The 27,207-nt window shown below is 47.5% G+C and overlaps 1 protein-coding gene and 2 long non-coding RNA genes across 3 annotated transcripts in view; 1 reads left to right on the top strand and 2 right to left on the bottom strand.

The window, feature by feature from the left end:
* Nucleotides 1-1,775, top strand: part of LOC135813634 (uncharacterized) — a 14,576-nt gene extending 12,801 nt beyond the window's left edge. The window contains exon 3 of the long non-coding RNA XR_010553059.1: nucleotides 1,282-1,775. This is a non-coding gene — a long non-coding RNA (uncharacterized LOC135813634). The remainder of the gene's footprint in view (nucleotides 1-1,281) is intronic.
* Nucleotides 1,776-10,578: 8,803 nt separating this feature from the next.
* LOC135814707 (polyhomeotic-like protein 2) lies at nucleotides 10,579-17,996 on the bottom strand. The gene is made up of 4 exons (XM_065327874.1): nucleotides 17,724-17,996; nucleotides 17,537-17,641; nucleotides 17,143-17,212; nucleotides 10,579-13,210 (listed from the first exon to the last, which is right to left on the bottom strand). Exons 1-4 carry the CDS (start codon nucleotides 17,748-17,750, stop codon nucleotides 11,970-11,972), a joined length of 1,443 nt encoding a protein of 480 aa, XP_065183946.1. The 5' UTR covers nucleotides 17,751-17,996; the 3' UTR covers nucleotides 10,579-11,969.
* An 807-nt stretch (nucleotides 17,997-18,803) lies between these two features.
* On the bottom strand, nucleotides 18,804-21,645 carry LOC135814706 (uncharacterized). Its single transcript, XR_010553209.1, has 2 exons — nucleotides 20,469-21,645; nucleotides 18,804-19,348 (listed from the first exon to the last, which is right to left on the bottom strand). It is a non-coding gene; the product is annotated as an uncharacterized LOC135814706 (long non-coding RNA).
* Nucleotides 21,646-27,207: the final 5,562 nt, after the last annotated feature.

Here is a 27,207-nt window from a genome sequence, read left to right as displayed (position 1 = left end):
CCACCGTACCCTCCTGGAATGATTACTTTTATAGCATATGCTAGCTGTGAACTTCACACCTGATTCGTCAACCGGCCTCACCTCAGCCAATCAGAGTTCAGCGAGTGCTTGCTGATCATCGCTGTTTTTCCCGACCACCATCCCCTCCTGGAATGACTACTTTTAAAGGGGAAGTTAAGGCAAAAATTAAAATTTCACCAGTTGTAGTCTTCGGGGTGCTGAGTCGAATGGTCTTGGTCCGAGAAAGCTGAGACGCTCCCTTCCTACTTGAATCCCAATCGAACTCGCGCACTTCCACCGAAACTGGGTGACTGCGCCCTACTAGATGGGGATTTGTATGCAAAATGTCACTAAAAGCGCCATTTCGTTCTTATAAAAGCACGGATGACCGCGATTGGCCCATATGTTGTAGTCTTTTGGACGCTGAGTCGACTGGTTTTGGTCCGAAAAGGCTGCGATGCAGCGTTCCTCCTTTATTCCCAATCGAACATGGTTGAACAAGTGGTCACGTGCTCCTGCGTACACCAGTCAGCTGGTCACCGTGCCTGCAGGGTACAACTTACTAGCCTGTTTGACCTTTTTTGGGTGCAGTCCTGTCACTCGAGTTGAACTCGAGTTGAACCTTGGTGTGAAAGTTGTCGCCTGCTGGCGTGGTGACCAGGTGATTTGGGCACCCAAGAGCACGTGACCGCTTGTTCAACCATGTTCGATTGGGAATAAAGGAGGAACGCTGCATCGCAGCCTTTTCGGACCAAAACCAGTCGACTCAGCGTCCAAAAGACTACAACATATGGGCCAATCGCGGTCATCCGTGCTTTTATAAGAACGAAATGGCGCTTTTAGTGACATTTTGCATACAAATCCCCATCTAGTAGGGCGCAGTCACCCAGTTTCGGTGGAAGTGCGCGAGTTCGATTGGGATTCAAGTAGGAAGGGAGCGTCTCAGCTTTCTCGGACCAAGACCATTCGACTCAGCACCCCGAAGACTACAACTGGTGAAATTTTAATTTTTGCCTTAACTTCCCCTTTAAAGCCCATCCTGGCTGGTCTCCTGCTGAACTCTGATTGGCTGTGAGAACTTCGCACCTGTAGTGATTGGTCAACCGCTCTTGTTGCGTCTGCATGAGGAAGGAGAAAGAAGCCGGAACATTCTACTAGAAAAGAAAATCTGAAATTTCTTCTGCATAAGGAAGGAGGAAAGAGGAAGGTGAAAGAAGTAACATGATGGTTTCTTCTTGGCTTGCTGATGGGTGTCCATGCTGTACATTTGTGTATTTCCAGGACGTGCAGGCCCACATTGTCAAGCACTGGAGGCCTTTGGCACGGTCTGATGGAAGTTTTGTCTGAGAATCGATCTTTGAATCTGAGGTGTCGCTGTCGGGCGGATGCTGTTGTGGTGTTCCCTGCCCTTTTTTGCGATGCTGGGACTTGGACAAAAGGCTCCGAACTACGGCATCTGAATATCTTTCAAAATCATTGGTACATCAGCAATAGAAGGCACACCCTTCCGAAGACCGAGAATACATGAGGGCATCAGGGGGCAGACTTCTTTTCTGCCAAGATTGTGTATACATGTAGTTGAACGTTACTTCGGGCTTAGGTCCAGAGGTTCTTGCAGTGATGACCCCGGACTCATGCATCATCAATACAGCTACCCGTGGCACCGTTGAATAGCACTAGTTGACTGAACACCATCATGTATGCGTTCAGGTCTAGGCCCTACAAGTATTTTCCAGACAATTTAGAACACACAATAAACAAGGCAGCCAAAATTATGTGCATATGAGCAACTCAGTATAGGATAAGAAGAGGTTGGTGCGACTTCGGCGATAGTAGGGGAAGAGTGTGTTGCTCCCTACATGGGAGCTCGCGGTTTTCCGGCCGACTTGAATTCTCACTTGACTGACTCACGACTGCCATCCAGAGCACACAAGAAGTCCAATCTTCCTCAGCCTACTCAAGCTGAACTGATGAGGGGTGAATTCCCCGAAACACTGTGTATTGAGCAGGGAGTGGTGCTTTCTTGCAGGTTTGCCGAGTGGACGGTTCGATGGACTTTTCGTGTGCTCTGGATGGCAGTCGTGAGTCAGTCAAGTGAGCATTCAAGTCAGCAGGAAAACCGCGAGCTCCCATGTAGGGAGCAACACACTCTTCCCTACTATCGCCGAAGTCGCACCAACCTCTTCTTCACATTGTTGTCCCCAGCGCAGGCTTGCGAATTAGATGGTTTGGAGGCAACAACGTTGTGAATGGACGTTGAACGTTGTCATGCTCATAGGGGTAGTTTCTTTGCCAGTTGCTCGATGCTAAATCGCCGGACAGCTAGCTGTTTCAAACTTGTTAGGTCTCATCAGCGGAGCTCAGAGTTAGATGCTGAACAAATGGCAATGCGGCAATGCGGTCCACTTGAAGTGAATAATACGGAGGTTTAGCGAGATGAAATTCGCGTTCGTATTCGCTCTCCAAGGAGTCGAACTCAGTGAGGGAATTTGCGTTATGAGAATTATTAGCAAACAGAATTCGCACATGCATGACGTTGACACGTCGTACATGTACATGATTGTGTACAGACAGAACAGCGTAGTAAATTTACGACTGTCCTGACACGAATCTGCGATTCGTGTTTCGACTACTTTTTCCGAACTCGAAAGTTCGCGAACCGAAAAATGTTCGCGAGCTCGAACGTGAAATTTGTGATGCTAAACCTCCATAATAAAGCATTCTAATGGCTCAAGCATCAAATCAGATTGCGAGACACATACAGAGCTTTGCACGACGGTACTAGGTAGATACCTTGATGCTAACCAGTGTGCTCAACCAAGCTGACGCAAGAGAGCGTAATACGGTGACCAGGTCTATAAAAAATAAGTTATATTGACATACAGGTGACAGATATGGCGACCACCTTTCCCAGAAGACCACTACAACTAGGGCCAAGGGATGTTATCTCCATTCAACTGACCCTGGATAAAGAGATCACCTGTACACTACGACCATGTACGTAACTGGTCCCTGGATAGAGAGATCACCTGTACACTACCACCATGTACGTGGTCCCTGGCGGCTGGAGGCTGGAGCGGTCGTCTTAGACAGCAGGTTTCACTGTATAGCTAGGCACACTGAGAGCCATACACTGACACTGACTTTCATCTTGCTGAGTCATTCCCACAAATCTCTTGCATATTCTTAGGATTGGGTGGTTGCACCGGGAAAGTGCAGTCCCTGCTATCATGGGACCAGCAATGATTGCAGTCCAGTCGTCCACCATCAATCCAGCACTTTAAACAGCAATGCCCTCGATGCACTAGCATGGTTTTCGCCGTTTTCGGGAATGATATTTCCTATTCATGGCAACCACATGTACAACAGCTATGATCAAGTTATTCGCGAGATAGTCGAGTGTCGATCTATGAACCGTCGGAAGGGGCTTGAAAGCGATGATGTCAGAAGTCAAAATCTAACGACCAATAAGCCTTTTGCCCGTTGAGCAGATGCACGAAATCCCGTACCGTAGAACCTAATGGGTGTTGAATGTGCAGGACCCTATTGTATTTTCTGCTATTTCCACTAAGAAATGGGCCCTGAAGGCATTTCAAACGAAAACCTTTTCTGACAAAGATCTAGCTAGTCATTAGACCAAAGTGAAGAAGCTGGAAAAGGGATTGTTTGCCATTGATTATGAGGCTAAAATTGGTCAAATGCGCATGCATAGCACACAATGAACAACCAACCGGGGCTGTACACACCTACGCCCTAGTACTGAACTTCGTACATCTGTACAACGCGCAAAAGGTCTATACCCACTTTTGAACCCACTCTGCCCAGGGCAGTGGTGGGTGGACCCCTCGTGCCGTACGTACATGTAGGTGTGATTTTTCATGTACCAGAAGTGGGTTTCTGACCTGAATGGCCCAGTCCCGTCACTACCGGTCGATTGGATCAGTATGCTGTGAAGGAAAACCACCCAGACGGGTACGAATCCAAACAAAAATTGGACCCAAGCGGATCCAAAAGTCAGCGTTGTCATGACTCCGGGCTAGCTGTGACGTCACACTTTCAAGCCTTATACTGTAAGTCCACACATTTTTGGCGTATTTAAATTTCGGCCTCCCAGGGTTAAAATCTCTTTCGGCCACATAAAGTTATCAGCCTGTACTTCTGCTTGCTGTCTGTACAGGCTCGTATACGTATAAACTGTCACAATGTAACACTGAACCTTGCAAAACAAAATTCCAGCCACAACAAATTTTTGGCCCGAAATGCCCAGGCTGAAAATAGTCGAAAATAAATATGCGCCGGATGTTTGTTTTAACTTACAGTGGATGTTATGCGATTACATCAGTTGAAATGCGTTACCGCGAAGTCGCGGACTCGTGGCACACCACTGCACTTGCATTAGCAACTCTCGCTGCATACATAGCGCCCATTAGAAGATCCGCTGACTCACGCGGTGTGCCTAGCGCGCCCATTAGAAAATCCACGGACTCACCCCATGAAATCATTTGCATAAAAAGCCAGAAACTTCCCGACAGTGACACCAAACATTGACGACAGAGTTGGCCAGGCAGTTTTCACAGCACCACTTAGGATCAGGGGGAATTGATGTGCCGTTGATTTTAAGCCCCAAGCATTTAGTCTGTTTGCAATACAGCTCGCTTTTTCTGAATGTTTCTAAGACTGTTTGAAGATGACGATAATCCTACCAGGTCTTGCTGAATACTAGAATGTCTCCTGATAATGCTACTCAGTACATGTAGAACAATTTTTCTGATAAACGGTTTCAGAATAGAATCCATGAACTGAAAGGTGGCCGGGGGGGGGGGGGGGGGAGACGATCAGTCAACCCGAACCCAATGCCTCTAAAGTAGAAGTGGTCGAATGACATATCAATAGCCGTCTTCGAAACATCTGCCTCTCGAATTATGGTTTGGTTGTACCCTGACTGCAAGTCAAACTTTGAGAAATATGCACTGCCCTGGATTGTGCCAAAAAAAATTGATCATCAATATTGGGCAAACAAGTTTTGTTCTTGACTGTAATAAACTTAAAGATACTCGCCAATCGCACACCATTCTCAGACTGTATCATCTGACGTCTTCACACCATTCTCAGAGTATCATCTGACGTCTTCACAAAAAACACAAGTGCGCTGTATGGTGACTTACTTGGCTCAATGAATCCCTTTGCAAGCAATTCTGACAACTGTGACTGGAGCTGAAGCTCCTCCATCTCTGGTTTCGGCATGCGGTAGCGGCAGGTGGCGATCGTGGCCTGGCTCCATCTTCTATCTTGATTTCACTGTTGATTGGTCTTTCCGAGAAGCTAATTCGGCAGCTCATATGGAACACACAGCCTGGTACCTCTTGAGCAGGTCCTGGATGTCCTGTTGCTCTGATTCCTGGAGTTGTGCTCCGGATCATGCGTCGGTTCTCCTGACCCATGCAATCCCTCCCGGCTCCACTTTTCAGGCCATGAGCTTGGCGGCCACTGATGAACATACTCACCACGGCTGGGCGCTCCACTGTCACAGTGTCATCCGGTTAGCTGGAGCCTACTAGTACTTCGCAACAAAAGGCTCGCCGTCCAAAGTTGATGCTGGGATAGTAACTATGTACTAGTTAGTTGTGTGTAAGCCACGGAACGGTTATCGTAACTGTAAAGTGCTGCTCCACACTGTACTGGATCCCCCACCGGGGGGTCACCTTTACTTTATGTACTCTTTAGCGCGCTGTGTAGAAATCTGCAGGAACTTCCATTGGTGTCAAGCTGGTGCTTTGTCAACAAACTCTTCTACATGTAGTTTTGCGATGAAATCACGTGTCGAACCTGGATTCCATCAACATCACTGCACGCCGGCCGTTGATCTTTCCATGCACGCAAAGCCGACCGTGCTCGGGTTCATCACCGACGCTCACAGTCACATAACGTTGCTCAAAACAACTCTCCGCAACAGCACATAGTACTAGTAGTAGTTCTACACTTTTCTATAACTGTAGATGGTTCCGGCTTCGTGAGTTTCTGGAGAGCAACGTTCCACGTCCTCAATCTCCAGAGGTCTGAATTGGTTAGCGGCTGGTAACTGTCACAGACAGTGTGTGGGTGCTTGAGTTGGCGCCAGCAAGCGTAAATCTACGCCCTTTCGTAGTAATACGGCGACCAGCGTTTGGGTTTGGCTGTCCACCCTCGGGGCAATCGAGGTGACCCTGGCTTCCTGCAAGCTGAAGCTTGACCGCAGCTGCAGCTAGACGTGGTCTTGGACCATCAGCTTGCGAAGCCCGTGGTCGCGGGAGCAGGGGCACCTAGATCTGCTGCCCGGTGGCGCTGACGCGTATGCTCACGCAGGCCCTGTCGGTGGATGTGAGGCACAAAGACCCCTACTGGCCCTAGGCCCTGGAAAACAGCAGTCAGCAGCGCTCTCTGGTACATGGTGCGCGTGCGGTCGTCAATTATTACTGGCTTTTGCAAGCTGAGGAAAGTGAAAGCAGTAGCCCATGCAGAGCTGCGGAAAATAGTCCCAAGCGCGCTGTTTCCTCGCTGTATCGTGGCCCACACACCTTGCCGAGTGCCTCGCTTCAGAGCCGGGCAGTCGGAAAACACTTGTTTAGCCCCCACTACATGTAGTATCAACCAAAGACAAGCGTTTCCCGTCAAGAATCCTGCAGCGTAGTCGACTCTCTGGGCCGCATTGGGGAATGCTAACGTCGTAACGACAAGCAAGTCTATCACCGCTGCAAACTAGTTACGTCTTTGAACATGACGGAATTGGCTCTGAACAAAGGCGGCTCTTTGGTGAGGCGGAGTGGCGGCTTCCGCAATTCCGAGTTCAGAGGCATCCATCGGCTTCCTACGCTAGCGCGCTGAGCAGTCTTTATCTCGATATTGGATAATCCTCCGAACGACGAGTAGACCTACGTGGACGGTAAGCAGAGCGAGCAGCACACCCGCCAAAAGCAGAACACTAAACATCCTGTGCTATCAGTGTAATTAGTAACCGGGGAAAGTAAGTAGTTATCTGAATGATTAGCTCTCAGCCTTTTTATATTATGGAAAAGGTGATAGAATACACGATGCAATGGCGCCAGTAAAGGCGCTAGAAGACAGCTAGTACAGGGGCGAGAGACGTGAGGTGTGAGAAGCAGGGATTCGTAAAGGGCTTTTACGACTCCCTGGTGAGAAGTACGTTTGAGTAAAATGTAGCGGACATGCGCAAACGGTTTACGGGTTACATGGATATGGTGGACACTTGGTTGTAGAGTTAGCGCTTTCGTTGCTACTTGCACGGCAATCATTTGGCTGTGTGCGCACTGACTGTGCGGGGCTGTGCTCCATTTTATTCCCATACTTAGGGCGCGTTCGAATTCCTTCATCAACTGTTCGAACAATTTTTTAAAAGAGATTAGTAAGTGTTGAAGTGTCCCAATATGCTGCCTGTCTCGTGTCGTCAGGTTGAGCATCTATCCGTTTTTGTTTCGCTCTGTAAAGAGCACTTAGGGTTCCCTGTAACAAGACGGCAACGTCTGTAGGGCCTTCCGTATCAAAATAATAAATTCTACTACTACTACTACTACTATGCAATAGGGCTTGAAAGTGATGACGTCAAAACGGCCAGGGAGTAGTAAGTTGACATCAGATTTCTATTTTTGGATCCACTAAGGTGTGACTTTGCTATTGCCTAAGTATGTGGGTGCATAGCAACCCACTCATGTCGCATGCAGGTGTGACTTTTATTTCGCCACCAGTTGTAACCCCGCCCCCAGTAGCCAAATCAGTCAGTTTCACTGGCTACATCACCATGCTGTGGGTAAGACCGCTTGAAATGTGCTTGGATCCATACAAAAACTGGATCCAAGTGGATCCATTTTTTGAAATTGTTGCTATGCTATGACGTAGCACTTTCAAGCCCTATAGAACGGTTCTACAAAAAGAATAGAATGGGATACGGAGCTTGGGTTGGCTGTGAGCCTGTGACTCAGAGTTTCACGCCTGAACGGTTCTATCATTTTTAGAGTTTTTCAGTGGAATTGTCATGGCGATAGTGACGTTTTGTTTGTTTGAAGTTTTATTTTACATTGCACGTCAGATCAGATTGACCATCTCGACGTAGCTATTCCAAACTCTTCGGAACTAATCGACCTCTCCCATCGGATGAGGTTGTGGAGTTTCGAAGAGTTTCGTTTTTCTGAAGAGGCCAATAAGGCCACCTCTTCAGAAAAACGAAACTCCTCGAAAAGTCAAAGAGTGATAATTCGAACGCGCCCTAAGTCTACAATCATGTAGAAGTCACTTGCCTACCCTGCTGTAACCGTGCAAATAGCTGACCGATTTCGCTCAAATTTTGCAGGTATGCTTCATTTGGGGTCTACAAGTACAACAGCCATACACCATGCCAACATTACCTCGCCTGAGTAGTCTTCACATCATTACCACACTGAGCCATGCCTACTTTCAGGCCAGCAATGGCCAGTATCTCCAGCAATATCACTAAAAAGCATCGCAAAAATAGCCAAATTTCAAAGGCCATAGCGGGAACTATTTACGGTGTCTATTTTTCTGAACCATACACTGCAAGTAGGCATGGGCGGGTAACGCTAGCATTATGGCTGGCATTATAGTCCCTTTTCTCAGGTGGCATAATGCTGGAATTATAACACCATTTCGCACGCAAAATTGGCATTACAAGCATAATTGCCGGTCGACAACGGTGTCATGCATGAAGCTGGCTAGGTCCAGTTCCGAAAAAATCGTGCATCTGAACCCGTCCGGCTTCGTCCGGAGACTTGACGTTGCAAATCAACCTTCTCAGTGGATTGTTTCAGACAACATGCTCACTGCTGTTTAAGTTTTTTTTCTACGCTTTAAGTTTTTTTCTACGCTTTGGCCTTGATCCAAGACGGCCTTCTTAAATCGACTTTTCCAACTTTCAAACTGGCATTATGGAGTAGTCACGGTGAGCATTATAAGTGGCATTATATCCTCATATTGTGAGTATTGCCTTTAGCATTATCGCAGTAAATAACTAGCATTACCCGCCCATGCCTAACTGCAAGACAGTGGACTATGTCCACTAGCACACAGGACTTGTCTCGTACAAAGTTATCCACGTTTTCTGGAAATCGACAAATTTGAATATTTTCACTTCACTGTTTAATGTTTATAATACCCCATTGCAACAGGGCCGATTTACTCAGTACCCGGCCGATGGAGGGTCGTTATTCGCAAGGTTGACAGTGCTGTGAATATCAGCCTGCGAACTGCCTATGTCTTACCTGCAGGCTCTGCACGAGCGATTATCAGTATTTTAATAATATCCTGCATCAAAGAATAGTACATGTACGGCCGGGGATTTCTTTTCAGCCGATAAAGCCGTTAATTAAAAGAATCTTCTCTGTAGAGTATCAGTTCGCACCTGCATGACCGAGGGTTTCTCCATACTACGACATCCGGCGCCCTTATTATTGCAATGCCCGTGTATTAAATATTAATGGTAGCTGTAATAAAGGCTATGGACCAAAAGCGCACTCATGACTCATGATCATAATACACACATGTAAGCGAGGTCGGTTGAGTGTTTCCGAGAACATTTTCTTGTGGCACCGTCAGTTGGAATAGATCACAATCAGAAAATCAGGAAAGAAGAACAGAATACATGTACCGGTACTAGTAGTAGCTAAGTATACATGTATACAGAGATTGAGCAAGTGACTAATTGCTCAAATACAAACTTTCTCTGCATAATAATATTCTGTTCTTCTTCTCTGATTTTTGATTGTGATGTACATGTATTCCAACTGACGAATATCACAGGAAACCGTTCTTGGAGAAAAACTAAACCGACCTCGCTTACATGTGTGTATACTCGTAGCCGGATGAGGAAGTTTGGTATTGTTCGTAGCATGGAGAGCCAAGGATTGATTTATAAAAAATGAAAAAGGACTAAGGAACTACAAGCTACGCCATAATGTCCACTAACACCACCATTTACTAAACAATCAGCTCCGTCCTTCAGTGCCGTGCAATGTTATCGCATGAGCTGATTGTTAAGTAGCTGGTGGTGTTAGTGGACATGACAGCGCAACTTGTAGTTCATTGGTCCTTTTATTTTTTATGAATTGTTTGTAGCATTATTCAAATTATTGTCTCCGAGCCGATTAAAGGTATAGCTACTTCGGAAATATTCAAAAGAAAGCCAGGAGTCAGTCAAGTGGACGGGAAAGCATGAACACCCAGCCTTCTTGAAAATGCAAACTGACATTAAAAAAAGGAAAAAAAGATAGCGGCCATCCACTTTCGAGTCTTGAAAGCACATAATCACCCACCACAGTATGCCCACCGGTAATGCACTCGGTTCTTTGAAACAAAGAAATCATGCATGCGAGCACCCCGGCTTGGATGCCTCATAGCAGATCCTGGCTCTATCCCTGGTGGTGGTGGGGGGGGGGGGGGCAGCAGTTGTGAGCACTACTGACTAAGCTCATCCCAATGTCGCTTATGCATGCCAGTCCTAGCAAACACATGCACGCCCGCACACACTCACTCACACACCCACATTCACACCCACTCACAAAAACCGACAAGATATGAATGGCGCAGAAGAGGAGTTTTGGCGCACAACTGCCCAATCCACAAAAAAAAGACAGAAGTACCAGATGTTCAGCCTTCAGAGCCATGCAACATAATTTTAAAATAGCAGGATGAATCAGCCGTTTCATTACTATTCAAAAACAGTAAATTATTGTGTCCGCTCCCGAGGGAACTCACGGCGGCCGCTGACACCGGAATCCAGCGGCAGATGCTGCGCCTAACGGTGGGGTGAGGAGGTACGTCCCACACCACTGGCACCACAAGTGCCCACAACACCATCAGCCGCATCAATGCACCGCTCGTTCCTGGCCACATGTTCCCAGTTGACTGCACGTGGGTAGCAGCACGGCTGCCGATTAGGAACTGATAAAATAATAATTAGATCACTGTGTATACTATAGCGGCAGTGGCTGTACTTGTGTTATAATAGTGCTGTGATAATCAAAACAATAACTTCGTACACACCATACACATGTACATGTTATTGGGATAGACAGTACATGCAGAGTAGCAGAGTAGCATGTTGCCGAATCTCCCGGCACTTACTTTGCACAGTAGAAATCAAACGGGAGAGCGTTCATATCTACACTATATACAATGCCATGCCACGATGTGATAGTAGTACACTATATACAATGCCATGCCGAGACTGATGATGTGATGGTGTTCAGCACTGCATGCCGGACAGCGGATACAGTCAAGCATCTCCGCAACAAACTTGAGACTCATCCTGCCAGCGTTGCTAGGTTTGCTTCGCGGAAGAGAGAAAACGGATGGTGGCTGCTCGCTGCAGCGGGGATACTTGATGTACCATACTGATGAAATGAACAGTGCAATGTATAGTGTCTATACGCCGGATCAGTTGGCAATGGTGGCACATACAATTTGATAAGAAATTATACAGCTGGGTCTTATTCACAATGTCAGCATTGACTATGAGTATGAGTCAGTCACATGACTATAGCCTATATAGAGGTGCGGGGAAGTGTACACTGGTGAATAGGTTGTGCGAGATTGTACACCTGTGAGTGGGTTGTGGGTGAGGACGGTGCTGTACAACGTTAGGACAGTTGGCGTAACTTTATAGGAAGAGGAAGCAACATAGGTCAATATTTACATATGAAGAAAGGGGCAGACACGACTAAAGGGCAAACCATACATATGCTGTACAAGGCAACAGGTGGCATAGGTGATTCTCTAGTTGGAACCTGTATCAGAATGGTAACAGTAACAGTGGCAGGAGCAGGAGGAGCTTTGTACAAGACAACCTGAGGCATGGTTATGTTCAAGACCAGCTTGTGGGAAGATGAGCATTTGACGTTATTTCTTTTACTTACAGCATTCCAGTAGAGCGATGCGGGCACGCATAGCTCAGTGTATCCACAGTACTAGACAGATGGATGAGGATCAGTGCTGGCCATGTTGCTCACAGCTGAGACGCCTGGAATCCCTGCTGATGACCAACCAGAGACCATGCTTGGCATGCTTGATACAGCTGCACCCGCAGCTGCTGTAGATGATGCCAGGGCTAGCATGTTGGCAGCTACTGAGAACACCGGCTGCGGCTGCTGCTGCTGCGGCACCTGTACTAACTGGTTGGAAAAGCCCTGTTCAGCATCGCTTGTGCGCAGCATGGCTAGGTGAGACTGATCAATGAGAGGTATGATATGGTGCTGTTGAGCTACAGCTGCACCTGTCACACCAGTGTTTGAAGCACTGGTGTGAAGAACACCTGTTGGGGTCAAATGCACTGGTGCGGTGGACACGCCTGCTGCCGACTGCGGCACCAACAGGTAGTGCTGAGTAGCGCTTTGTGCTGGAGACTGCAGAGGCTGCTGCGCTTGGCTAGCGGTGGGGAGTTGGAAGACTGCTTGAGGTGCGCTGGCAGCAGGAAGAGCGGCACTAGCAGCAGGAAGAGTGGCACTAGCATCAGGCAGTGTGGATGCACTGATAGGTGCAGGCCTGTCAGCTGGTGTGCTGTTCCCACGGCCTACTCCTCTTGTAGCCACTGTTGAGATGAGATCCAGGCCATAGGTTGGAGCTGTGTCTGGCACTGGCAGTGACTCTGGCTCTAGCTCTAGCGCTGCCGGGTCTGCTAAGTATGCCTGGCCTGGTTCGGGAGTGCTGTGCAGCATCAAATTGGCTGCATCTATCAACTCCGTAATTGAGCGCTGGCCGTTTCTTGAACTTACGGGTAAGTGGTTTCCAGGATCCGCCGCGGTGGCTTGACTGGTGATCGTGGTGCTAGCACTGCTACCATACGAACTTGTCTTCTTCTTCTTGTGTGACTTCAAGGCGCTCTCCTGGCAACTGTAAAAGCTTTCGAGACGTGACATTATAGCAACGTGCTCTGGATCTCGCACTGGCATCCCGTTTTCTATCAGGAGCTGCTGTGAATCCTGGATGCAGTCCTGTATGCCTCTAAGCCTATGCAGGTTGACGTTGAACTCCCTACCAGCACTGCCACCACCACCACCACCATCACCATCACCAGCAACCTCGTCTTGGTGCAGAGTTGAGCTTGACACTGCCATGGCAGACGAAGCATCCACTGCCGATGGTGGCAGTGACATCGCCGATGTTGACGGTGATGTCACTGGCTTTGCCACTGTCCCTCCCGCCTCTGCCACTAGTACACAACAGAAGAGGAAGTACCGGTAGATGTACTCTCAGCGTGTTCATCATTACAATGTAGGGGTGTCATCGGCTACTTCATCATTAGTACGGGTGTCATCGGCTACTTCATCATTAGTACGGGTGGTATCGCCTACTAGTACTAGGGTACCCGTGCTACCCGTAATTAGAACAGAACCCGATAGGGTAGTTGGAGTGCGGTAGTTGGAGTGCGGTATTTTCGCAACGCTGCCTGTATGTGCTCACTGTACACTTTCTATGTAGCACAATTGCACACGCACTGTACAAACTTTGTCAAAAAATACCTGACTGGGTACCTGTGCTACCCGAAGAGAAAATTAGAAATACACAAACTCGTTACCCGGCCAAACCCCTACCCGTTGCAACCCTATAATCATCATGCTGCAGACACATCTAAGCATGGCCCATTGTGTTTAGCCACTGCTTACCCAATGTACACATCTAAGCATGGCCCATTGTGTTTAGCCAATGATGATGTAACTAACAGCACAGTACTGTCTAGGGCCAAAGAATAGGCTAGGGTACCGTTTCACCAAGCACAGCATACCAATATACGATACATGAGATGACTCGGCTGCGGCATAGACTGTAGTACATGTGCATGTAAAAATGAGAACTGCCTACACCCATATTGTCGTATAAGCCCACCGAAATGTCCTTGTGAAACAGATAAGCCCATGGGCTTATCCGCGGGATTCTACGGTATTGATTCCAGCAAATTCATCACACATGCACCCCCCCCCCCCCCCCTCCACACACACACATGCACCCCCCCCCCCCCCCCACACACACACACATCACATCACCCCCCCCCCCCCTCCACACACACACACGCACCCCCCCCCCCCCCCACGAACACACACACATGCACCCCCCCTCCCCCCGCACCAACGTCACTATACTGATTGTTGCGCAATACACAGCCAGTCTATACTGTCTACACTGTACAAGTAGGAATAGTTCTTTTTATTTCGGACAGCTGTAGTGAGAACTGAAGTGCACGGCGATACAGGATTGGCGCATGCATGCCATGTGCGCGTACTGACGCAACTCCCACGTTTTCATCATCACCACTTCTCATTGTTCACAGTTCACTTCGATATTTTGGCCTATCACCGGTAAATGGCTGCAGGCTGGTTTCTAAAAGGATATCTTGTTTTAGACTGAGTCGAAGCCGCTGAACACGAAAATCGACTGTTCCTGCCAGCGCACGGCATGCATAAGTCCGAAACCAGCACTTTGAAATGGCGCTGCTCAAAGCACATCTCCACATTTATTCCGAACACAGCATGTGTGCAATCACTGGAAAGTAGTAGTGAAACGAATATACCGAATTTTCTAATATTCGTTCGGATTTCACATTCGACCCAATATTTCTCATGGCGAGTATTTGTTACGTCACCTCGACTGCCGTGTTTGTACATGCGCATCCATGCACGTCGAGCAGAGTACAGTGCAGTGCATACGGCCTGCCCTGTGACTTTGTACTGCATGCGCACACACATGCGTATACTGGAATGCCACTATTATACATAACATGAGTGCATTCCAAAGTAGCATTATTAGCAGCTTATGTAGCACTCCCGTTTCAGTGTCATGCCTAATAACGGTGTCAATATCCGATCAAATGAGCGAGAGGAGGGCATGTGATGTCATCCGTGTTAATGAAAGAAATGACATCAGCTCCAAAAAACAGAATAGCATTGACCAGGGAGAAGAGGCCTAGGTAGAAGATAGAAGCGGGCTTCAAGTCAGCCCAAACAGCTGCCACACAGGGCCCATGTGAGAGTCACAGCTGCAGTTTTCACCTGTCACGTTACGTTACCGAACTCCCTACCAGAGGGATGCCGAATGAGCACTCTATTCCACACCACGTTGCTGTAGACCGTAGCGTAGCCTTGTAGGTCAAGATTTTTTTCTAAGTAGGGCTTGAAAGTGCTACATCACAGCCGTGACAAACTGTGATGTTTGGATCCGCTTCGGATCCAGTTTTGTATCCGCTTGGATCCAGTTTTGTAGGGATGCAGTTGTTTGGGTGGTTTTCCTTCACAGCAGAGTGACACATCCACCGGTAGTGACTGGAATGAGGCCCTCCCAAGGGGGGGGGGGGATTCCCTCCTGGTACAGAAAAAAACATGCGTACCTGTACAATGTTGATCTATCAAACTTACCTTCATCCTATTCATAGCTATATTAAAATTATTATCTCCACGTAGATTATTTATCAAACTTACCTTTACCATATCTGTACATGTGACACGAGGGACCAAACCCACGCCATCTCATACTACATCTCATACTACATCTCATACTACATATCATACTACATCTCATACTACATCTCATACTACATCTCATACTACATCTCATACTACATCTCATACTACATCTCATACTACATCTCATACTACATCTCATACTACATCTCATACTACATCTCATACTACATCTCATACTACATCTCATACTACATCTCATACTACATCTCATACTACATCTCATACTACATCTCATACTACATCTCATACTACATCTCATACTACATCTCATACTACATCTCATACTACATCTCATACTACATCTCATACTACATCTCATACTACATCTCATACTACATCTCATACTACATCTCATACTACATCTCATACTACATCTCATACTACAGTCGTCACCAACAACATTCAGCCAATGCTATGCTAGCTACTGGTAGCCGTACAATGCTACTGCCTAGTGCACGGCACATGCCACGCCTATGCCATGCCTGCATCATGTGCATAATTATACTCGGCTCAGTGCAGTGCTCGACCCGACTGCAGCATGCAAAGTACAGTGCAGACTGTTCAGTGCTGTGCTGCTACAGTAGACTCGCACACCCAAGAACGTGGCGCCCAAGAACGTGGCGCCCAAGAACGTCCAGGCTGGAAATCTAAGAACGCCCCAGCCTGGATTTAAGAACGAACTCCAAGATTTTTAAGAACGCGACAATTTTTGGTATTGCACTCTTGTCGGGTCCTCGCGAAAACATCACCCAGTGCAGCGCTACATACTACACGTGCATGTAAAGTGTACAACCGGTACATGTAGCGCAAAGTGCATTGTACATGAGCGTCACGGGTCATGTTGGATGCGTAAGAACGCGAAATATTAATGTAGCCTGGGGCGCTGAAAAATAAGAACTTTGCTAGGCTGGCCGTCTGAAACCGCGTTCTTGGGCGTACGAGTCTACTGTAGTGTAAATGCATGATGCCACCATGAGCGATAAAGTACCATACCACTTTACCCTTGGCATTGGCCGGATTTTTTTGGCAACACTAGTAACTAGGTCCCCATGCATGGGTACAGTCCATTCAGAAAAAAAGATGAGCGCTGGCGCTGGAGAGCTCCCGTATTTGGCGATTTTGTGGTACACTGTGCAGTGCCGCGAGATTCGAAACTTGAAAAAAGGGTCCAAAAACGGTACCTCAACTGGGGTTCGAACCGCAAATCATACTGTTATGCAAGTGGAGTGAAAGGCCTGGATTTTCATGGTTTTTCCCCAATTCAGTGCTTTGGGGTCAAAACCTGGCCGAAATCCTATTCTTGTTATGGTTTGCTCTTTGGAGAAATAGACTTCAAAAACACAATTGGAAGAGCATTCCATGGGGGATTGCCAAAAAAAGTTGTGACGAAAACTCAAAATTTGACCCGTTTATGGCCAAAAGCTAGGATATCATCTTTCTCTGAATGGACTGTAGAGTGATCCACAAGTTTATTATTTTGCCATTAGATTTGGACTTCTGACAACTTTTGACGTCATCGCTTTCAAACCTTACATCATGTATGGCTTCAACAATCAAACAAGACAAGAACATGCTGGATGCAGACATGTCAACAGACAGTACATTACATTACTACTCTTCTACTCACTCTTGCTATGGGCATTTTTGATATGCTGTATGGCACGACGCAACACTTCCACCTTGACCAGGTTATGAGCCTGAAACAACAACAAAAATGCGACCAAAGACAAGTACACATACGCGTTTGGAATGAGTGACCATACCACACACACACACACCCGCACACGACATTGCGCACCAAAGACAGCTCGTGTGCAGAAAGAAAACCAGCACACCACAGCCGACAGTACTCACGTGCGGTATCTTTCACAAGAAATTATTTTCTTTTTCTGATCTACGACTACGAGTCGCACGGCCCCAAACACTGAGGCCATGAGGTGGGACGCACGGTGGCTAGCGTCCATGCAACAGCGCAGTGGTGTGGGACTGTCACTCATTCACTCACTTGCTCGCTTACTCACCGAGTTGGCTCTGGTTCCCGGCAAGAGGGCCTCAATCATGGTGTAGGACTCGTTCATGCGATCTCTGCGCCGTTTCTCAATTTCCTTGTGTGCCATCGGAGCATCCTACAAGAACAAGAGCGAGTCAGCAGTGCTTGGAACACGTCAACACATAAACGCGCAATGCATTCAGTCTTGAACACCTTACCGTGGCTCTTCGTTTCTTTGGCAGCATTTCCTCACGTTTCTTGCTCCGCCACTGTACACTGTTTGAAGATGGACAGCCGCTCTTGAAAAAGCAAAGTCGTCCGTCCTGGTGGGAATGGAGCTCCCAGTCAATTGAAAATCGAGGACAAGCCAAACCTTCACAGAACACAGATCCGTGGCGTGAGTCGACTGGCGAAAAGACTCGATGTCCAGTATTTGTAGGGGAAGACACGACCGACGGTTGCGGCGATTGTCGCTGCTTTACTGCTTTGCCTGAACTCCAAGTCCAAGTGCTGGACGTGGACGTGCATGCGCACGTGTCATGTATCACGTGGGCCACACTACCAAACAGCACAGCATATCGCGCATGCTAGCACCATGTAATGGCCATTATCCATATAAAAATCGCTCTGTGAGCGGTTCTGAAAAACCTTTACTGGTACTGCCCCGTCGTAAAAGTAAGAAATTAGAACTGGCCCATTGTCCCCCCAAATGCGAACTGATCCACCTAAATCGCGAATGACGGGACCCGAACGCACCAGTAGCACGAGGTCGGGAGGGCACAGGATCATAGGGTAACACTAGTAGTAGTAGAATTTATTATTTTGATAGGGAAGCCTACCGCTAGTACAGTACATGGCCTATGGTCCAGACCAACGTCCCCATCTGCATCCACGGGTAGGAACCTCGCGCTACTGGTGCGTTCGGGTCCCGTCATTCGCGATTTAGGTGGATCAGTTCGCATTTGGGGGGACAATGGGCCAGTTCTAATTTCTTACTTTTACGACGGGGCAGTACCAGTAAAGGTTTTTCAGAACCGCTCACAGAGCGATTTTTATATGGATAATTTCAGGTCTTTTTCCGTTCCCTCCCCACCCCAACCCCGAAGGTAAACATGATGACCACGCGCGCGATGTACTGTATGTAGCCATGCGACTGCAATAACACACTGATACATACCAGCTCTCCCCGCCTCGCTACCCCGCACACAGATACACAAACATGTGTATGCACACGGCACACACACGTGGCCACGCACACATACGCACATGCACACGACACAAACAGGAAATTCTTCATGTATAATGCCATGCAAAGCAGTGGCCACCGTACTTGAGGAAGTCAGTTGTGAAACAAAAATAATTCAACTACAGCGCGTAGACAAGCTGACGGCCAAAGCACAACATAGCAAACATGACATTTGCCCAAGGATTGCAGTTTGCAGACCATGCCATGGAAGCAGCGAATACAGAATGTAATATCATACAAAGTGACAAGCAAGGACATGGCCATCATACACCAGAAACTTGCAGAAAGTCACATATCCAACAGATAGAGAAGTGAACAGCAATCTGATACAGCCCACATAGGACAAAGCGGACCTGATACTCGTCCCAGGATCGCAAGTGGCAAACCCTTTTTCAATGCATAACATGCAGGTGTACGTTAGACGCATGAACATCTGACCGTGTCGCCAGCATACAATGTCATCACATGTTTACCCCACAAGTTACACACATGCACAGTAGAAGCACAATGAAAGCAATGGAAAAGTACGATGTGGTTGCTGAAGCATCTTCACACTTCAAATTCAGACTTCAATGTGGTCGTCACGGGATGATATACCTGCAAGATACAAGTGATGAAGCAAGAAAGCAGAAGGTCGTGAGGTAGGCTATGAGACACCACAAACGGTTCACCTACATGTCTGTTCAGGGCTAGTGCACTCACACGGAGAATTGTCATAATCGAGCATTTCCCAAACTGAGAAGTGCAATGAAATCCACTTGCATGCACAGGAGCAATTTTGCAATATTATGATGCGCAATTCGACACGATCTGCGATGCTGCGTGCGATGTGCCCCTGCTGTCATGATAGCGACAGTCACCATTGTATGTTTTGTCAACGTCGCCCATGCACTCTTCTGTCAAGTCCAAAGTGCTCACATACTTGGCAATGTTTTTGCAGTGATTAACATTTATCCTAGTTATGTCACGGGTAACTTTAATGAAGTACCCGCAGGCCGTGTCGATCTGCACATCGTCCACTCTCTCATGTACTTGGCCTGCTTTGTCTGTGTATCCATTTCATGTGCGATCCACAAAATCGACTAGACAGTGGGTGCAATACGCTCTCTACCTGAAGACGTTCTTCTGGCGACATCTCGCCATGTACTTGGCCTGGCTTTGTCTGTGTATCCATTTCATGTTCGATCAACAAAATCTCAATGCACTACAGAGACTAGACAGTGGGTGCAATACGCTCTCTATCTGAAGACGTGAACCATTAAATTTCTTGGAAAAGTTATACGTACACCTGAAACGTAATGAAGTACAGGAATAGAGAGAGTGACTACAATACGCTCTCGATCTGATAATAGTGATAACGTGAGTACAAGACACTCTCCACCTGATAACGTGTTAGAAGGTAACATGTCTACAGTCCCACCGTACCCTTCCGACACGACTGTAGACCATTAATTTTTTTTGAGAAGTTATACGTACACCTTAAACGTAATGAAGTACAGGAATAGAGAGAGTGACTACAATACGCTCTCGACCTGATAACGTGAGTACAAGACGCTCTCGACCTGATAACGTGAGTACAAGACACTCTCCACCTGATAACGTGTTACAGTAGTAGAAGGTAACAGGTCTACAGTCCCACCGTACCCTTCATCATTCTTCATTCACCATCGCGCGATACCCTGGCACACACTGGCAACATATCAATGGGGTGCCTTACCGTCGTCTAGAGGAGACGTCTTCGCAGCAATATTTTCCCTCCTGCGCGTTCAGTCGCCGACGCGACAGCGTTCACGGGGCCGTTCCAGTTGCGGAAGACATTCGATTCATCGGGCCAATTCAGAAACGGGGCCGTGGACACACAGGGGGCAGAGGAGAGACATTGACATTGTTAGTGGACAAGAAATATGCAGTGGCAAGTGGCAAGTGCCGCATGGATGTCAAGTTGTCATGCACAATTCAGCTATTACTTACGGTCCAGCTAGTCCTGCCATTGCTCGCTCGTCCTGGTTCCTCCTCGTTCGTCTTCCTGCACGTCTGCACTTCTCCTTCCCCACCGTTGGCTTTGCGGTACGAGGGTGCCGGAAGGAATTCGCATCATGTATCCATGTACATGAAGTCCCACCATGACTCTCCATGTACATGTCCACGGCCACGTCAGCAGTTTGTATAGTACCGGAAGGAGTTCCCACGATGTCTCCAAAGGCCTAGAGCGGACGTCTTTGCAGCAATTCTTTTCGCCCTGCGCATTCAGTTCGCCGACGATGTCTCCAAAGGCAAAGGCCTAGAGCCTAGTAGAGGGGACGTCTTCATGGTCTTTGCAGCAATTCTTTTCACCCCACACGTGTAGTACCCTGCACATTCACTCCGCCGACACGACAGCGTTTACGGGGCCGGGGCCGTTCCAGGTGCAAAAGGTCCACGTCAGCAGTTCTCAACTATTTCGCGTACGGGATAGTCGCCGCGACAGCGTTTAAGGGGTCGTTCCAGGTGCAAAAGGTATCCATCAATGGCACTTTGCAGTATGGGGTACGGAAAAGGGGCCTCCTCGTTCGACTTCGTCGACTTCTGCAGTTCTCCTTCCCGTCAGGGGTACCGAAAGGGGCCTCCTCGCAGTTGTCCTTGCCGTCAGGTCCACGTCATGCAGTTCTCAACTATTTCGCGTACGGGATAGTGGTCTTTGTCGTACGCGACATCGGCGTTTACCGAGTGGCATTGGCACAAAGCAGACCGTTGACGGGGTCACGTGTCAAAAAAGTATCAACAACGTGTCGACTACGTGTCGACCACGTGTATAGCGGTACACTCAGCGGTACACTAATTCTCGTGCCATTCTCGTGTCACAAAACTGGAACATCGAGTACCAGTATGGAAAGGCTTCAGACAGGAAGCCTTTCCAATGATGTAGATCTACACGACTATGTACGTCTACCATGCCAGTGCAGTGGCAGTGCAGTGCAGCGCAGATGCAGCTAGGCATGCAAACTAAAACCAAGTACAGTAAGTATCGTTTATAAAGTGACCGGATATAATGATATACCGGTGATAGAACACGTCAAAATCAAAATCAAATCAGAAAAAATACAGCTAAAATATCACTATATACACTATTATCGGCTATACCGATATATCGCTTATTGTGATGGACTTCAGGAAGCAAACCATATCAAATGTACAGGAAAATATCGCATATAATGATCAAGAGTGATGATCACAAAACAATTGTTTTTTCAATAAAGTTCACTTCTTCCAAAACTGATCCAGTGTTGCCTGGTTGCATCTGGCAGCAGACGTGGCTGAGAGAAAATTCTCAATTTTAGACAGGTGTCCCTGTTAGCTGTGGTCACGAATGTCACTCGACGTACTCATGATCTCTTTTTGCACCAACCCATTATTTTACCTGCACACACATGTCCGTTTCTGGCCCCTTGCAATGTGCTCCCTTTGTATGCTCTTGTCCGTTTCTGTATGCACATGTCCTTTTCTGGCTGCGCTACCCCTCGCTCCCTTTGTATGGTCTTGTCCTTTTCTGTATCTTTCTGCATGCTCTTGTCTGTTTCTGGCTGTGTTGCCTCTCACACAGTCCGCGGAGCATGCATGCACTTTCAGCATGCTTTTTCCAGCGCATCATTTCATGTGCAGTCATGTGCCATGTGTCGGTCAAACATGCAGATCGGCTATAGTGATGCACCGGATATAGTGATAAATTTTCGAAAATCAAAGGGGCACGTTATATCCGATATTTACTGTACAGTCGACCTACCCTTATAACGATAACCTCTATAACGATAATTATTACCCTTATAACGATATTTTTCTGCCAAACCAAATCACTCATATGGCTTTTGTATACAATGCCCTACCCTTATAACAATATTGCTATAACGATATTACCACTATAAGGATATAAAATGGGCTGACCAATCAACATTTTCCATTTTATAACAATATCTAGCAGGGAAGATGTAGAGCCCACTATCCAGGTAGGGCAAGCTTCACTTGATAAGTCGCTGGGACATGACGAAATGCAATGGGGGCACCAGTGGGCACCTTGCTCTGTACATAATGTGCATGTATGTCAGTTTTTTATGCTCTGAAGAGTGTAAAAATGAACAAAATCCATGCATTATGACGTATGTGTATGAAATGAACCGGTTACCCCTATAACAATATTACCCTTATAGGTAGTGCCTTTGCTGTTTGCGTTATGCAGAGCTCACTGACTTGTCAGTTTGAGCACTCTGGCAAGGTACGTTCGGGCCTGATTGGAAATTTTTATTTCCACTGCTATCAGGTTCGGCCTCATTTTCTCTGTGCTGCGCTGATGAGTTCAAAAAGAACGAAACAGCATGCTGTCCGCAGATTGAGTATTTCGCTCCTGCTCTTGTAGCAGTTGAGCACTCTTGCGTGAGGTAGTGCCTTTGCTGTTTGCGTTATGCAGAGCTCACTGACTTGTCAGTTTGAGCACTCTGGCAAGGTACGTTCGGGCCTGATTGGAAATTTTTATTTCCACTGCTATCAGGTTCGGCCTCATTTTCTCTGTGCTGCGCTGATGAGTTCAAAAAGAACGAAACAGCATGCTGTCCGCAGATTGAGTTACCCTTATAACAATATTTCTTGGTCTGACGCAAATATCGTTATAAGGGTAGGTCGACTGTACAATCATATCCATATAAAAATCGCTCTGTGAGCGGTTCTGAAAAACCTTTACTGGTACTGCCCCGTCGTAAAAGTAAGAAATTAGAACTGGCCCATTGTCCCCCCAAATGCGAACTGATCCACCTAAATCGCGCATGACGGGACCCGAACGCACCAGTAGCACGAGGTCGGGAGGGCACAGGATCATAGGGTAACACCAGTAGTAGCAGTAGAATTTATTATTTTGATAGGGAAGCCTACCGCTAGTACAGTACATGGCCTATGGTCCGGACCAACGTCCCCATCTGCATCCACAGGTAGGAACCTCGTGCTACTGGTGCGTTCGGGTCCCGTCATGCGCGATTTAGGTGGATCAGTTCGCATTTGGGGGGACAATGGGCCAGTTCTAATTTCTTACTTTTACGACGGGGCAGTACCAGTAAAGGTTTTTCAGAACCGCTCACAGAGCGATTTTTATATGGATAATTTCAGCTCTTTTTCCGTTCCCTCCCCACCCCAACCCCGAAGGAAAACATGATGACCACGCGCGCGATGTACTGTATGTAGCCATGCGACTGCAATAACACACTGATACATACCAGCCCTCCCCGCCTCGCTACCCCGCACACAGATACACAAACATGTGTATGCACACGGCACACACACGTGGCCACGCACACATACGCACATGCACACGACACAAACAGGAAATTCTTCATGTATAATGCCATGCAAAGCAGTGGCCACCGTACTTGAGGAAGTCAGTTGTGAAACAAAAATAATTCAACTACAGCGTGTAGACAAGCTGACGGCCAAAGCACAACATAGCAAACATGACATTTGCCCAAGGATTGCAGTTTGCAGACCATGCCATGGAAGCAGCGAATACAGAATGTAATATCATACAAAGTGACAAGCAAGGACGTGGCCATCATACACCAGAAACTTGCAGAAAGTCACATATCCAACAGATAGAGAAGTGAACAGCAATCTGATACAGCCCACACAGGACAAAGCGGACCTGATACTCGTCCCAGGATCGCAAGTGGCAAACCCTTTTCAATGCATAACATGCAGGTGTACGTTAGACGCATGAACAGCTGACCGTGTCGCCAGCATACAATGTCATCACATGTTTACCCCACAAGTTATACACATGCACAGTAGAAGCACAATGAAAGCAATGGAAAAGTACGATGTGGTTGCTGAAGCATCTTCACACTTCAAATTCAGACTTCAATGTGGTCGTCACGGGATGATATACCTGCAAGATACAAGTGATGAAGAAAGAAAGCAGAAGGTCGTGAGGTAGGCTATGAGACACCACAAACGGTTCACCTACATGTCTGTTCAGGGCTAGTGCACTCACACGGAGAATTGTCATAATCGAGCATTTCCCAAACTGAGAAGTGCAATGAAATCCACTTGCATGCACAGGAGCAATTTTGCAATATTATGATGCGCAATTCGACATGATCTGCGATGCTGCGTGCGATGTGCCCTGCTGTCATGATACTGATAGTGACAGTCACCGCGGTATGTTTTGTCAACGTCGCCCGTGCACTCTTCTGTCAAGTCCAAAGTGCTCACATAGTTGGCAATGTTTTTGCAGTGATTAACTTTTATCCTAGTTATGTCACGGGTAACTTTAATGAAGTACCCCCAGGCCGTGTCGATCTGCACATCGTCCACTCTCTCATGTACTTGGCCTGCTTTGTCTGTGTATCCATTTCATGTGCGATCCACAAAATCGACTAGACAGTGGGTGCAATACGCTCTCTACCTGAAGACGTTCTTCTGGCGACATCTCGCCATGTACTTGGCCTGGCTTTGTCTGTGTATTCATTTCATGTTCGATCAACAAAATCTCAATGCACTACAGAGACTAGACAGTGGGTGCAATACGCTCTCTATCTGAAGACGTGAACCATTAAATTTTTTGGAAAAGTTATACGTACACCTGAAACGTAATGAAGTACAGGAATAGAGAGAGAGTGACTACAATACGCTCTCGACCTGATATAGTGATAACGTGAGTACAAGACACTCTCCACCTGATAACGTGTTAGAAGGTAACATGTCTACAGTCCCACCGTACCCTTCCGACACGACTGTAAACCATTAAATGTTTTGGAGAAGTTATACGTACACCTTAAACGTAATGAAGTACGGGAATAGAGAGAGTGACTACAATACGCTCTCGACCTGATAACGTGAGTACAAGACACTCTCCACCTGATAACGTGTTAGTAGAAGGTAACAGGTCTACAGTCCCACCGTACCCTTCATCATTCCTCATTCATCATCGCGCGATACCCTGGCACACACTGGCAACATATCAATGGGGTGCCTTACCGTCGTCTGGAGGAGACGTCTTCGCAGCAATATTTTCCCTCCTGCGCATTCAGTCGCCGACGCGACAGCGTTCACGGGGCCGTTCCAGTTGCGGAAGACATTCGATTCATCGGGCCAATTCAGCAACAGGGCCGTGGACACACAGGGGGCAGAGGAGAGACATTGTTAGTGGACAAGAAATATGCAGTGGCAAGTGGCGAGTGCCGCATGGATGTCAAGTTGTCATGCACAATTCAGCTATTACTTACGGTCCAGCTAGTCCTGCCATTGCTCGCTCGTCCTGGTTCCTCCTCGTTCGTCTTTCTGCACGTCTGCACTTCTCCTTCCCCACCGTTGGCTTTGCGGTACGGGGGTGCCGGAAGGAATTCCCACCATGTATCCATGTACATGAAGTCCCACCATGACTCTCCATGTACATGTCCACGGCCACGTCAGCAGTTTGTATAGTACCGGAAGGAGTTCCCACGATGTCTCCAAAGGCCTAGAGCGGACGTCTTTGCAGCAATTCTTTTCGCCCTGCGCATTCAGTTCGCCGACGATGTCTCCAAAGGCAAAGGCCTAGAGCCAAGTAGAGGGGACGTCTTTGCAGCAATTCTTTTCACCCTAGTACCCTGCACATTCACTCCGCCGACACGGCAGCGTTTACGGGGCCGTTCCAGGTGCAAAAGGTCCACGTCAGCAGTTCTCAGCTATTTCGCGTACGGGATAGTCGCCGCGACAGCGTTTAAGGGGTCGTTCCAGGTGCAAAAGGTATCCATCAATGGCACTTTGCAGTATGGGTACGGAAAAGGGGCCTCCTCGTTCGACTTCTGCAGTTCTCCTTCCCGTCAGGGGTACCGAAAGGGGCCTCCTCGCAGTTGTCCTTGACGTCAGGTCCACGTCATGCAATTCTCAACTATTTCGCGTACGGGATAGTCGTCTTTGTCGTACGCGACATCGGCGTTTACTCCATCCGAAAAGAGTGGCATTGGCACAAAGCAGACCGTTGACGGGGTCACGTGTCAAAAAAGTATCAACAACGTGTCGACTACGTGTCGACCACGTGTATAGCGGTACACTCAGCGGTACACTAATTCTCGTGCCATTCTCGTGTCACAAAACTGGAACATCGAGTACCAGTATGGAAAGGCTTCAGACAGGAAGCCTTTCCAATATCCCATTCGGCTTGACGGCCCACACTAGTACATGATACGTGATTTTTATTTTTATTTTATTTTCTTTGTTTTACTTCACAAAATCCAAGCAGGGGCTTCATTTTCACCGGAGGATGCACTCAGTGTGCTGACAGTGCTCAACACCGCGACAGAGCGTAATATCGAACAACCAGTGCAATCAAGGCATTTTTGGCCCTACTTAAAGTCTGATTGCCTTTGTTGTTCAGTGCTTCATTTTCAAAAAATAGTTCTCTTCTTTGCAGTGCGGTTGACGTAATGAAGTTGGGTGCTGCTACCCTCCCCTATAGCCCG

Source organism: Sycon ciliatum, chromosome 4 (genome assembly GCF_964019385.1).
Source record: "Sycon ciliatum chromosome 4, ocSycCili1.1, whole genome shotgun sequence".
Classification (NCBI taxonomy): Eukaryota; Metazoa; Porifera; class Calcarea; order Leucosolenida; family Sycettidae; genus Sycon; species Sycon ciliatum.
This window is presented reverse-complemented; position numbering and strand designations above follow the sequence as displayed.

Coding starts and splice junctions, on each gene's coding strand:
- LOC135814707 (XM_065327874.1), bottom strand. CDS start 17,750: ATGCTGCCAAAGAAACGAAGAGCCACG. Junction 17,642..17,723: donor CAAAGAAACGAAGAGCCACG/GTAAGGTGTTCA, acceptor TTGTTCTTGTAG/GATGCTCCGATGGCACACAA. Junction 13,211..17,142: donor CAAAAATGCCCATAGCAAGA/GTGAGTAGAAGA, acceptor GTTGTGTACTAG/TGGCAGAGGCGGGAGGGACA.